The sequence below is a fragment of the Serinus canaria genome, chromosome 4, assembly GCF_022539315.1.
Source record: "Serinus canaria isolate serCan28SL12 chromosome 4, serCan2020, whole genome shotgun sequence".
In the NCBI taxonomy this organism is placed as follows: Eukaryota; Metazoa; Chordata; class Aves; order Passeriformes; family Fringillidae; genus Serinus; species Serinus canaria.
Genome location: NC_066317.1, coordinates 23,920,259 through 23,934,255, shown reverse-complemented (window position 1 = coordinate 23,934,255; position 13,997 = coordinate 23,920,259). Strand labels below are relative to the sequence as shown.

Here is a 13,997-nt window from a genome sequence, read left to right as displayed (position 1 = left end):
ATTACCCAGCACTGAAGTTAAGGCTCATAGAAGCCTAGAAAACATGGAAGATCTGCTCAGGCTTTTGCTGTGAAACAAGATTTGTTTGTTCAAGTGTCTTTTCCAAAATATAACATTTTTTGCTGTGTTTTGCCTGGCATAGGTTCATCTAAGACTTAGTAAAAGAATGTGATAGAAAAATGAGCCAAACTATGCTTTAAGGCCATTATATGTGGGTGGGCGGGTGTGTGTTCCAATCCTTATCTTCTCCTATCTGTTTGGCCAGTCATATTGCAAAACTGTAGCTACCCATCTGATGTGAAAGAACAGTCCTAACTGTCTGGGTTCTCATAGTTTTGCAGCCAGTGTGTGGTGCACTGGTTCTTGTGCTGTACAGCAGTCCCCATGCAGTCCTGCACTATGCGTTTCCTCTCCGTTGCTCTGTGATTCATTCAAGCTACAATGCCTAAGTAAGGCTTTTTAGATTTCCTGTACCTTGATGCCCATTTAGGTACTGTTTAATAGATGCAAAATCATGCCTCAAAGAGGAACTATTCAGGAGAAAGAATATGTGCCAGTAGGCTTTTATCAAAAATCATTGTCTTGCAACATCTATTCTTATTTACAGCTCCTGCTGGCAAGTCAAGTATTCTGTGTCTTAGCTGCTTATAAATACTGACTGGTGCAAAGACATTTCATGCAGCATCTGAAACTGTTCAAAACTGCATTTGTCTGTGCTGTGAGAAGCATGGTAGCTTGTTGAAAACCATGTTTCTAGTAGCCTGTGGAAAGAGGGGTAAAATGCCAATGAGGCTGAGCAGCTCTTGCTTCCTTGGCCAGTGTAGCCTCCAGAGCTGCTTCACGTAATTCCTGCTGTGAGACAGCTCTGGACTGTGGTTTAATAGAACTACAGAAAATTAGCAAAGGCAAATGAGCATTTCAATCCTAGCAGGCTTTTGATTCAATTAGGCAAACAGATGTGTAGGCTGTAAGCTTCCTGAACATACTTAGATGGTGAAATATGAGAACACCTTATTCATCATGATCTTAGGGATTTGGGGAGGAGAGAGAAAACAGGGGGATCTTTGTGTTCAGGAAAGCAGTTTCTTCTTACGCTGGGCTCTTCAGCAGCTCTCCTCACCTTGCCTGATGAGAGATCCTTGTGTGCTTGTATGCAGGGAAAGCATAGCTTAATCAGGGAATAAAGGGAAAATGAGGAATTTAATGTGATGTACTGATTTCAGAAGACCTTTGAAGCCCTAACCTCCTTGTTCTTGTCTAGGAATGAAAGGCTGCTGTTGATACCTGTTACTCAGTTGATCCTTCACTGAATTTGACGAGAATTAGAAAGTGATAGTTCTTCTTGTCCTGGAAATGCACCTTTGAAACTTATGCTTTTAGGGTGGCAGTTATTTGTTACTCCAGACAAAAGCAAGCCCTGTTTAAGAGTTAAATTAAATGAAGTTTGTTAAATCATGCTGAACTGGTGTTTATCAGATGGCAGTCTAGTTATGGAAAACTAAGATAATTTTGGGAGAACCTCTTAAGTCAGTCTAATCTACTTTAAATTGCCCTGGTGTTCCTAATGTCAGAAAAGGTCTCAAAGTTAGAGGAGTTTCAGCTTTCAATGTTTGTAGGATAGAGAGCACACATCCTGCACGTCTGCGTCAGCTGTTTTGCAGTTTCAGTTTGTAGTTTCTAAGGGAAACACTTTCCTGTTTCTGTATTAACTGTTTTCACTAGTTCAACCACTTCTTGTAACATTTTAGACCTTCCCAAATCTCAGTTAAGTTTAGCTTTGCAGATGCTGCTGACAGCTGACCTTTTTGCTTTTGCAGGTGGTTTTTGGCTGTTTGATGACACGAAAGAAGTTGTTTTGAGGTAGAAACTATACTGAAAGAAGTAATATTCAGCTCCAGTCTTAAAATTACTAGCAGCCTGCTATTAATTTCAGAGGTCTGAACCCCTGCATTGCCTTAAGCACTTGGAATCCACTCCTGCCCAAGTAAATCTCTGTGACATATTTCAAAAGTTTCACATCTCTGTCTGGAAAAGTGGATGTTTCCACTAGGTTTACAATCAAAGCTGTCAGGGCCTGACTGTTGAATATGGTCTTCCTTGTCTGGCAGGAAGAAGGCTTGAAGAGGTCATAATTTTCTTTTCAAGGCCAACATGACATGTTGTTCTCTGTTGTAGTTGAAAGGGTTTCTAATCTACTTGTCATTGTATATCTTCGGAGAAGTATTCACATGTGGTGTCTTTCAGAGGTCCCAGGTGTTCTTGAAATACAGTGTTTCATATGCTGGCTCTGGTGAGGAGTCTGTCCAAACATGTAGAGATTATAGTTCTCTAACTTGGAGACATTCACAAGAGCATTTGAAAAAAAAAAAGAAAGAAAGAAAAACAAGACAGCTTTTTTTTTTTGTTGTATCCTGTGGATTATACATTGCTGGGATGCCCATGTGGACTTCAGCTGAGATGCTTCTGTGAGCCAAAAACTTCTGATAAATTAACTAGTCAGGTGAGATTTAAGGGCTCTTCAGGGTGGTATGCAGTCTGGTGATCTGACCTTGTGCTTCCAGCAGTGTTCAAAACTAGTGTCAGAGATGTCATTTGGTAAAGTTGGTATGCTTCATAGGAAAGGAGAAGCTGTCATCATTTTCTGTGCAGAACAGGTGCCCACTTTGTGCTGACTTTGTATTCTGCCTTAACTACAGTCTCTGTAACTGTCCTTGGTGATGTTAGACAGTTTTTTGTATTTGTGACCTGGGCTATAGTGTGTCCATTATGTGGTCAGGGATTTGTATTCCAAATTTTAGGTTATCAGTTAATCTTTCACTCTGATGCTTGAACTTGCACAGACTTTTGCTATGGATGTGTCCATTAGGTGCAGCCTTGCTTTGTGTTCCTACAGATGAACAAATGCTGAGAGTGGAAGTAATCTTCATTCATTGGTCCAATTGAAATCTACCCAGAGTATTGTTGGTTTACTGAGAAACTTTCATCAATGATTTGATCCAATTTAACTTCAAATAAATGATTCCTTAAACTTGAGAAAGCCAGTGGTTCATATTTATCCATGTCAGGGTTATACATGGCATAGTTTTTCAAGTGAGTGTGTCCCATAACTGGTTGGTCAGAGAATGTGCCTGATGCCAGTGAGATTCCTGTGTGTAAAACTTACCTGTACCTACACAGTGTTTGTGATTCTCTTTCCAGTGTAACAGGAGGGAAGTACACTATGAAGAGATTGCAGGTGCTCTGTGTTCGTTCATGCTGGACATTGCATTCCTCTTTTGCTATGTGGCATGTTAATTTATATTGGAGAAGTTCCACTTTCTCTTTGGTGTCCAGATGCTGCTGGCATCTGGTTTGTTGTTTTAATTGGCAAATATCTTATGGCAAGTGTTACCTTGGGAACGCTTATAACATGGCTATTCATTTGATAAGGAAGTCCCACTCTAGTTATTTCTGGATATATTTAATGACAGTCCATATTTAGCTTCTCCTTTTTTTCCTCCTTTTATCTTTTATTTGCTGTCTTCCTTTTAAACATCACCCTTTGTTCACAATACTGCTAGACTGCAGCTTATGATTTTCATTCTTAGTCCTCAGGTGTGTGCTACCATGTTCAGTTGATGACTGATGAGAATCCCAGCCAGATTGTAAACGAGCAGACAAAAAAAAAAAGGGAAATGGTAGCTGCTTTTTCTTCTCTCTTTCTTCTGGACTCAGAACTTCTCTATGACAAAGAGTCAGCAGCCCTCAAATGCTACCTCTAGTGCTTTTAGATTTTTTGAAGCATTCTACTATAAAAACTACCAAAGTAACTGTAAGCTTTGGCATATCTCTTGTCATGCATGGTGATAACAAATTGCAATCTGTAGAGGTTAGTCCATTTCTGCCTCAAATTATCTAAACCTTCTGAGCTGAGCATTAAGGGTTGCAACCCTTGAGCAAAATCATACCTATTCAAAACCCTTCCCTCAAGTGTATGAAGTAAGGAACTTTGGAATGACTGGGAAAGAAACTAGTTGAACAAGAAAGGGAAAGTTAGGTAAGGAAGAATTGGTTTTGAGAGGTATATAAGGCAGTCCAGAAAGGCAGGCATCAGAAAGGTCATGGATTTTTTTTTTTTCCTTCTGAAACTCCGGTTTCTAAAAACAACCCCAGATCAAAATGAGTTATTTTCTGTAAGAATCCGTACACCCAGAAGTAGTTGGTTTTTTAAGGTAGTTTAACTAGTTAAAACCAGTTGTTTTTTAAGGCCATCAGTCTTAGAGGAGAGAATGATGACTAACAGTTCACCTGGGTACAACAGTCTGTATTTTCCTTGCTTTTCTCAATACTTGCTTACAAATATGCTGAAGTAATTTTGTATATCTTTTTATCTTTCTATGTTTTTTTTAATTTCAAAAACCAAAAACTGTTTCTGTGTGAAAGAGACATTTTTGCTTGTCTCAACAAAAACTATATCATGATACATTAAAAATGATATTTAGCTGAAATGGAATGCAGTAAGTTGCCAAGAAGTGTTAATGACAAGACCCAAAAAAAAGCAAACAGTTAAAACCTATGTGAGTTCCCGAGTAATCTACTTAGGGTGTAGTTCTTAGGAAATGAAGAATATCATTTACACATACTGGTTGTTCCTACTGATGTAGTTTTCTGCTGATTTTCTTATGCAGTTATAGGAATTAGGAAATGTACTTTTGACTTCTCTGTGTTGAGCAAGTAGATTTCAGACCTCCTCTGCCCCATCACCTCTTCAAGGTATAACAGAGTGTGAGTACAAATACCTGTCTCGTGTTCACATTGACCCAAAGTCAAACAAGCTACACAATACCCTGGGTTGAGTGTCCCTCTGGGCTCTTCAGCTCCCTTTTCCTAGCAGATGGATTCTGTCCCTTTTTCTGAATCTAGGACACTTTACTCTTTTCTTGCATGCTCCAGGAATACTGTCCTGAGGAAACCGTCAGCCAGCCTGTTGCACAGTCAGCATTCATGAAGTGGAGTGCCTTCTATGTGAGGCACTTGCAGAGCTGGGTTAAACCTGGACTGCAGTGATCTCACAGGCAGGCCAACTGACTGCTGTTGTACTAGGGCAGTTAAATGGTAAACTTTGCAAGCAATAGTTTTTGTTTAATGAGAGATCTTTTTGCTGTGGTTTGAAGGTGTGTCAAATGGGCTGTTGAAACAGTCTTGCCATTGCTCGAGGGGGTAGGAGTGCTTACTTAGGGGATTGGTGAGGTGGAATTTTTTATTTTACTGATTTAAGATAAAAATATCAATTACCAGATGCATTCACCAGCCAAAACTAACTGCTGAACGACACATGCAGATGGTAATCTGTGGAGACAGGTGGTGTCTGACACTTGCATTTCTGTTTTCAGCTGAGGCAGGGACAGTTTATAGCAATGGATGGAGGATAACTTTCAAGTGGGTAGAAAGAATAGGTGCTTGTTCTGGGGAAAAAAGAGTGATGGAAACATTCCTGTGTGATACTTAGTCAAGGAGGAAAACAAAATAGGAAAGAGGAAGAAAAAAACCCTATAATACTAGGTAGTCTAGTTCTCTTTCAATCTGTCAAAATATCTAGTATGTGCCCTCCTTTCCACACGAGTGAATCTAGTCTTACCACTGTGAAAATTTGATTGCCCTATAAATAAAACTTTTTATTTTTAAATGTAAACACTGAATGAAGTCATTAATCTTTTGTAAATGCTTGTGGCAGCTTAGCATTAGAAAGAGTACTTTTGGGGATTTTTTTTTTTTTGCATACAAATTAATCTGTCAGGCTGTCACGTTTAAGACTCTTGACAATTCACGTTTGACTGATATCACAAATTATGAGGGCCTGGTCTTCAAGCTGAGTTGAATCCAATTGGTTTTATTATGTTTTTGAGAGCAGCATTCCATTAATTTCAGTCCAGTGTAATCCAGCCCTGACAGTTGGTTTGGTGAAGACCTGGACTAACTGTTGATTGTTGACTGCTGAAGCCTTTGCATTCTTCATGGACAGGAAAGCATATGGCAGCATCGAAACAACAAAAATATAGAATTGTGGTGGAGGGGAAGACATTCTGTATAATTCCAGTGGTTTGTAAGTTTTCTGCTTGTAGCTACCAGTCAGAACAATTTTTTGGCCTGCTTGGCAGTTCCCTAAGAGTTTCTTGTCAGCACTGGCTTTCATACTGTGCATTTCTCTTTTCCAAGTGTTTCCCAGATGGATGTGCATACTTTATTTGGCTCTCTTCCAACCCTTCTCTTACCTGCTCATGCATGTGTGTTGCTTTGTTCTATCTACATGCTGAGTGTTGACATTTTTGAGCCCTCTTTACTTTAGTTTCAACTGTTCTTACATACATAAGGTGTATTTTATGAAACTGAGACTTACCTGAAACCTTTATCCTTTTTTTCTTTTTTTTAAATCTTTTTTTTATTTGGTCATGACCTGATTGGGAGAAGTGATGCCATCTGATATGCCACTGATTGCATTATGGGCACAGTACGTATGGATGGCAAATATAGTTTAAATTTATTGGGAATTGGCTGTCAGTATTGTGCATAGCTTGTGATCTCATAATAGAAATGCTGAATGACAGCTGGGATTTTCCTTTGCTTTCTTGCTTTCTACATTCCAGATTTGTTTGGGAGGAGATGATCATAGAACCATTTGAATTACTTTAATCAGACTGTAACGTTGACCCTGGTAATGCTGTTTGTTTGTTGCAGCTGCAGGGTGCAAGGAGCAAAAATACAAATATTTAAGGGTTCATGAAGCCTTAATTGTGGTGTAGTTAGCATATCAGTGCAAGTCTTCATTTGATTCAACTATTTTTTTTCTTATGAATTTCTGCACAAACATATTTTGTCTTTCCTGACCTGTTACAATTCCTAATACCAAAGTGAGTTTTCCTTGGCTGTGAAGAGATGTCCCAGGCAATGTGATATTTTTGAGGTTATTGTAGTAGTCTAAAACAGGTTGTAAACTTTGCTTGATAGTTTGTTCTAGTTACTCAATTCAATAGTACTCTACTCCTTGGTAGGGCTTAACTCAGCTTCATAAGAAGAAATCTTACAGCAGTTACATAGAATTCTTCTCTTTGGAAAATGTTGCTTTAACATCCTCAATAAGAAGGTGTAGTCTCCTTATTTTTCTTCTAAAAACATGAAAGTTTACATGTTTATTGGGTTTTTTCCTTCCACACCGCCTTCTTAAAAAACTTTCACTTTGTTCCTGTTAGAAAGAAGGCTGGCACAAATGTGAGGTGTCTATGTCCATGCCCTTCCTCTGCCATCGCTTTTGGTTTAGTATCAGCTCACTAGAACCAAATTTGACTGAGAAACAGAAGTGTCATTTGCATGAGCCTTTGAAAAATAGTAAGGCAAAAGAGGAGGGCCTGAAGGAATAAATCCTTGGGGGGAAAAACCCAAAACATTGTCCTTTCCACTGCTTAAGGGAAGCTAACTCTGTCCTATAGAAACAATCAATCCTCTCTGACAAGTAGACTGAACCTCTGCCTCATGGCAAACCATTCCATGGACATTCTGAACATTTTGTGAAGGGCGGTATTGACATGGGAACAAAAACCATCAGGAGTATTTCCATTGCTTGTTGTTGTCCATATTCTTAAAGGGGTGAGGTAGGGAAGGGATGAACCATGGTGGTTGATATAAAGGAACTGTACAAATAAAAGTGGCTGTAACAGAGAAATGTGATGTATGTTGCTGCTGAATGCACAGGAGAGAATTTGTGTTACTGTAAAATACTGATTGCCAAGTGGAATTTATTTTCAGTTCTGTCACTTTTTTTTTTTGTTTTGTTTTAGGTCCTGTTTAATATGATTGTAGAAGTGCCTCGTTGGACTAATGCAAAAATGGAGGTAATTAGGAAAAACACCTTGATTATATAGGTATTTGGGGAAGTTAAAACAATGCAGTGGCTTCCAGTAGGCAGAATTTAATCACAGTTTGGATTGCTCTTTGCACATTAAAATGTTCTCTGTTAAAAAATTGGTTTGAAGTGGTGCATACACTTTCCTTGCAATTACAGCCAGTGTTGAGCTACTGATTGTTTTCTTGATGGAAACAGGAAAAGCAGGTGGGCACTGCTTCTTGACAACCCTCTCACTGCAGAGTGCAGCATATCTGCAGCAGAGTCCTGGAGTACTGATTTTTAGGGTGTTTTCCAGCACTTAGACTAACTCTTGCTTGCTTATAGAGCATTCCACTCAGATGATTTAATTTATCATTTCCACTGTATAGTATGTTAGGCCAAATCCCAACAAATGGAGTTGCAACTAAAAGAACATTTCCTTATGACCAAAAAAAAATATTTGGGGACTTCACTGATTGAAAGTATGAACTCCTGCAGGGATATATTTTACAAGTAGTAAAAGCATTTGTAGTGTTTGTGAAACAACAGATCTCACCAGGGGATATGTCCTGTCTTCCTGAACATTTGTATTCATTTTAGGCATGCTTCCCAGATGCTTTTAAGGAAGTTCGTGGCTGAGCTGTTAACTCTTTTAATTATTGAAAATAATACCAAAGAACCATCTTAGCCTGCTATTTGAGAATTTTTCTCCTTTCCCTGATGATAGAACTGTGTTTGCCATCACAGCTGTTACTCTTCAAGCAGGGTTACCTCAGATATCTACCCCTTATTTTAAGCTCATGATTTATTGTGGCAGCTGAGTTCTCTTTTGCAGAGGATCCCTTTGACAGTGCTACTTGAACTCTGCCTAAAGCTCAGGGTGCTCTCCCTATGCTTCTTTTGGCACATTATGTCAAGGGTAGAAAAGTTTGTTCTGTTAGGTTTAGAAATCATTGATTTTAGTCTTTTTGGGTTTGATGGAGACTAGATGTAGTTTCCTAATATTTAACTTTTAATACCCTTAAAATTTGCTGCATCAGTTAAGGTAGTCGTCTTGCCTTGCCATTGTGTCCTGGCAGTCCTTCAGTCCAGACCATGGTAAGCTGCTAATTCCTGCTATTACCAGATCTTGTCTGCTCATCTCTCCTCACATGCAATGGAGACTTCAGGACATTAAGCCTTGCATTAGTATGACTATTTACCCACTGTTACATTTCCTGCAGCAGATCTTCTGCTCCTCAGCTTGTTATATTTCTGTTCTTCTTCCCTTGATGCCCTCAGTTTTTCCTCTTTGTCCCAGTTTCCATGAACAAAAAGCATTGCTGAGCTCCAGTTCCATCAGTGTCCTAGGTGGTCTGTTGGAGCTCTTCACTGTTATGTTCTGCAGGTAGAATCCAGTGTGAAGCCAGAAATGTGTGAACCTTCATCTTGGCTCTTGGGGAGGGTTTACTTTTGGAATGAGTACATGCTGTTGAGGTTGGTGTGGTTCTAAAAGGTGGAATTCCTTTGGGATGGCTTTGGTGATGGTGCTTCAAGTAAAGGCCAGGGATATAAAATTAATATGGGCTGAGGGCTGTATGCTCCTGCAGGGAAACTATGCACCACTTGAGTGTAATCACTTGAGCCTGTAACAAATGTTTTGCCACTCAGATGAGTGTTTGTAAGCAAGAGCCAAGCTAACATGGGTTGGTGGGTTGGACTGTGGTGTGGAGTGTCAAAGGGTGGTTATAGTGCAAATTAGCTGTGGTGGGTAACTCAGGCAGTGGCTATGTGTGTGTGGTTTGTGTATGGGCTTTGGGGGAGAATGGAGCTGTTCAGCTGTAGCTCAGCTCTTCTGTCAGTGCTTCTTTAGGAATAAGAATGCCCTCTTCAAATGGTAGCTTAACTTGTTCCAAATCTGCATTAAGTTGGCATTTGCTGACTGTGAGGAACTTGTGCTTGGGAAAAAGCATTTGTATGCTGAGGGGTGATGGAAAGAAGGGGTGTTTGCAATTGGAGAGCAAGGAGCAGAGGTCAAGAACATGAAACATTTCCTCTGTGGCTGTCAAAGCCCCTATTGTTGAAAGATGTTGTGCCACCATTTGCATTTCTGTTGAACTTGTACTATAAAGAGCAAGAGCTTCTAACTTAAGTTCCTTTCAGTTTTTATGTTTGACCATGACAGCCTCCTTAGAAATTTATTACTTTCTCTTCTAGATTCATTTTATTCTTGCATACTTCACAGCATTATTTAATACCTTAATAAGCTGCTTTTTGAATATGACCCTTGAGATTCAGAGTGAGGCTATAGTAGTTTTAATAGTCCTCAAACCACAAGCATGTGCTGCCAGATGGATCTTTCTCACTGGTTGGGTATGGAATTAATTGCTTTCCATTTTAACATTCTCCTTCTCTCTTTCCCTCTTCCTGCTCCCCCACCCTTTTTCACGACCTGCTTAGATTGCCACTGAGGAGCCATTGAATCCCATTAAACATGATACAAAGAAAGGCAAGCTTCGATATGTGGCAAATATCTTTCCTCACAAGGGTTATATATGGAATTATGGTGCCCTCCCACAGGTAACGTTTTTGTTATAATGGTGAAAGTTTTCTGTCTTCTGTGTAAATTGCCTTGTAAATCTTGGATACTGCCTGAATGCAAATCAGCTGCAAGAGGGGTGATTCTCTTTGATACATTTGTAAATTTGGGGTTTTTTATGTTGAACTTTATTGTGTCCATAAATTTTGATCGGAATTTGGGTGTGGGAATAAATAGGAGCTGTGTTTTCAGGAAGGAGTTAAATGATCAAGAAATCTCAAAGCCTTAGTCTGTGTCTCTGTGCTTTAGTGATAGAATCAAATTGTCGTGGTCTGCCATTCAAGAATATTTTGTCAAGTAGACCTTTTCTGCTTAAACAAGGCATTTATTTAAAAACTCAGTTAAGATTTTAATGTACTGCAGCTTAAATTTTAATTGGGATTTCTTAATGTTTTTAACAAAGAGGAACACAAGGGCTGTTCTTTTTTAGATTAAACCTCAACTGCCTTCCTTAACATTTCTCAGACTGTGAGACTTTACTGATCATGACACATTAAAAACTTCGAGCTTTGAAAAAGCCATCTAATGGCTGAAATACTGAGCATAATGAAAAGCTTTTAATTTTTTCATTTCTGTGAATAATACATTAGACTTCAATTAGTACTGAAGAACATGATGGAGCTTGAAAAGAGTGATTTATTTTATTTAAACTTAGCTGTATAAGCAATGGAAGTTGAGTCCCAAACATCTGCTTTCATGTTTGATCCCTGGAGAGGAGATACTAGGCAGGTTCTTGAATGCCATAGTGAAGATCTTGTCCCATCAGCAGTGTCAGTAGACAAAGTTTCCAAGTAGCTGTAGTTAGAAACCAGCAACTCCATTTAATAAGTTGAAATTTGTGTTTCTTAGTGCAAAGCCAGAATTATTTGAAAATGTGAATATTTTCCTGCACAGAGTGCATTGTTTTGGTCTTAGAATACTTTCCTCAGGAGAAATGTTTGGCATCCCTTGTCACTTGGTGAGCTGGGGAGGGCTGAAGATAATTGTCATTTTGAATTTTTACTGTATTTGACTACTTGCTATCATAGCAGAAGTTGCTGTGCTGTCCAGAGAACAATACTATTCCTTCCTTCTAACCAAGAGGTGAAGAGGTGTGACTGGGCAGAAGTGAAGTACTGGTATAAAGCAGCCCTAAAAAAAAAGGGCATTTTGGAAGGATGAGAGGACAGTCTTAAGCTGTGTCAGGAGAAGCTTAGGCTAGACATCAGAAAAAAAATTTTGCAGAAAGACTAACTGGGCATTGGAATGGGCTGCCCAGGGAGGTGGTGGAGTCATTGTCCCTGGAGGTGTTTAAGAAAAGAGTGGATGTGGCACTCAGAGCCATGGATTAGTTTGACGAGGTGATGTTAGGTTTCAGGTTGGACTTGATGATCTCCAAGATCTTTTCCAGCCAACCTGGCTGATTCTGTGAAGAGTACTGAAAAAGTAAATATTAAGTTTAAATTCTCTCTGGATTTCACTTCAGCAGTTTTTTTGTTATGATTTTGCTACCTATACATATTCTTTTCACCATTTTTGCCTTCCAGTATCAGTCAAGTTCTCAAGAGCAAGTTTGAGGTGGAGTTATAGTCACAGACCATAGAAGCTAGCAGCTTAGCTCCTTGGAAAAGGAAATTTTCTATAATCTTTTCAACAACACCTAATTGGACTCTCAATTCTTAACAGAATAGCTTCTAAACTGTAGGATGAATTACTCACTACTTGTAAAAGTAGAAACAAGTACTTGTGTAGCAATTAAGTTAGTATTATAACTCAGCTATGATTCCTTGTTTGTGCAGTGCTCAGAGCAAGGGTTTAAACTTACCTCTTTGGTCTTAAACTCTTAGCTGTCCTTTGGAATGTACATGTCTCAAAATACTCTGAAATACTTCATACCTAAATCTAAAATCTTGAAAAGGCTTGTTGGGTGCTGACAAACATATGCATAGGAGTGTGGCTCACTCAAAGCTTAGATGTGTTAGAAAATAATTTATGTTAATATCAAGGTATTTTATAAGCATAACAAAAATGTATCTGTAAGATGTCCTAGCTTGTCCCACTATCACTAGTAACTAGACAAACCCATATTCAGGGTCCTCTAAAGCCTTAATCACTGCAGTTGGGTAAAGTGTATCTGTTGAGTCATTGACATGGGAAAAATAAGTCCTCAGTAATCCTCATGTCACTTGTCCTGAGTATGAGTTACTCAGTGTCAGACCACTGGCTGTTAGATTTTTCTACTCCCATTGAGCAAGCCTGTTCTCAGTAAGCTGATGTTTTTATTGTTGCTTTTGCTAATCTTTGTAATTTAGTGGTAAGATGAGTTGTAATTGCAGTCCAGCAGCTAACTGATAGTTCTCTTTTCCCTGGCAGACCTGGGAAGATCCAAACCATACGGATAACCTTACAGGATGTTGTGGGGATAATGATCCTATTGATGTTTGTGAAATAGGTTCAAAGGTATGTATTTACCAGGATGAATTTAATTTATCAAGGTTAACTTAATAATTTGGTAGCAACTTCTGAAAGAAAAGGTTGGATGGAAAACAAGAAAGGTGTGTTAATAATGTTAGGGACTGACAAAAGTATCAATAGAGTACCTAAGGAGAGAATAGGTAAGAAAATGGTGGATTTTTAAAAAGGATGGGGGAAAGTAGGATTTGGTAAAGTCTTCATACTGGTTAAAAGGGAATAAAAGAACAACATCCTGAGGTTGTGTAGTTGGACAGTAAGTTTTGGGTGAAGAAGAAGTGATGGTTAAGATTTTTGGGGAAGGAAAAGATTTTTTTTTTTTTCCCCTGTTAGCAGTATTGGAGCTAGGAATAGGTTGCTGAAAAATGAGGAAATATGACAGCATCATGCATATTAGAATTATAAAGTCAGACCCACAAAAGAGGTGGGTTTGATTTTACTCATGGCTGCTAACAGAAGTAGATCTTCTTTTTCTAGAGAAGACAGGAACCTGCTGTAATGTTGCAGAGTTATGAGTCATGGAATGGATAGCTGAAAAAGAGGTGCAGCAAACAGCATTAGTAGGTATAAAGGAAAGGTTTAGCTCACTGAAAGAAAATTCTACATATCTAGAGGCAGCAAAGAATGGAGCAATGGTGTGTATTGAAAATGAGATTATGAAATGGATGAGTTTGAAAGAGGGATCTCTGAGGATATTTAGGTAAGGGGAAATTTTGTTGGTGACTTCAGTGAAAGTGGCTTTATTTGGGGTAAGAAACCTAAAGATTAATTTCAAGGGATCCAGAAAGAGTTAAAGAGGAAATATTAGCTGGCAGGGAGAAGGCTCCAAAGTAAATGCAAAAATGATTGTGTTGGTACTTTTGGGGGAGTGCTGTGTGTTTATATGTGTAAATTGGAGTCCAGAAGAAGGAATAGAAAGACAGAAAATAGGATCCTGTGTTCAGAAAATAGAGAGTCAAGGGACAGGAAGAAGTTAAAAAATTACTATGAGACACTTCTGACTTGCAGTTTGGAAGGAAAACCAATGAAGTGTGGGGGAATTAGGATAAAAGGGAAGGAAAAAAATTTTAGCTACTTGTCTACTTAAATAAATGCTGACTGGAGAATTGA

General features: G+C 38.8%; 1 protein-coding gene across 4 annotated transcripts in view; it reads left to right on the top strand.

Annotated features, from left to right (window-relative positions):
- PPA2 (inorganic pyrophosphatase 2) overlaps nucleotides 1-13,997 on the top strand; it is a 34,771-nt gene that overhangs the window by 4,104 nt on the left and 16,670 nt on the right. For 2 of the 4 annotated variants that reach the window (XM_050973719.1, XM_030239126.2), the window contains 3 exons: nucleotides 7,812-7,865; nucleotides 10,298-10,417; nucleotides 12,789-12,875. In XM_050973719.1, the coding sequence (XP_050829676.1) occupies nucleotides 7,812-7,865; nucleotides 10,298-10,417; nucleotides 12,789-12,875 (261 nt within the window). The remainder of the gene's footprint in view (nucleotides 1-7,811; nucleotides 7,866-10,297; nucleotides 10,418-12,788; nucleotides 12,876-13,997) is intronic. The other 2 variants (XM_050973721.1, XM_050973720.1) reach the window with 1 other exon arrangement.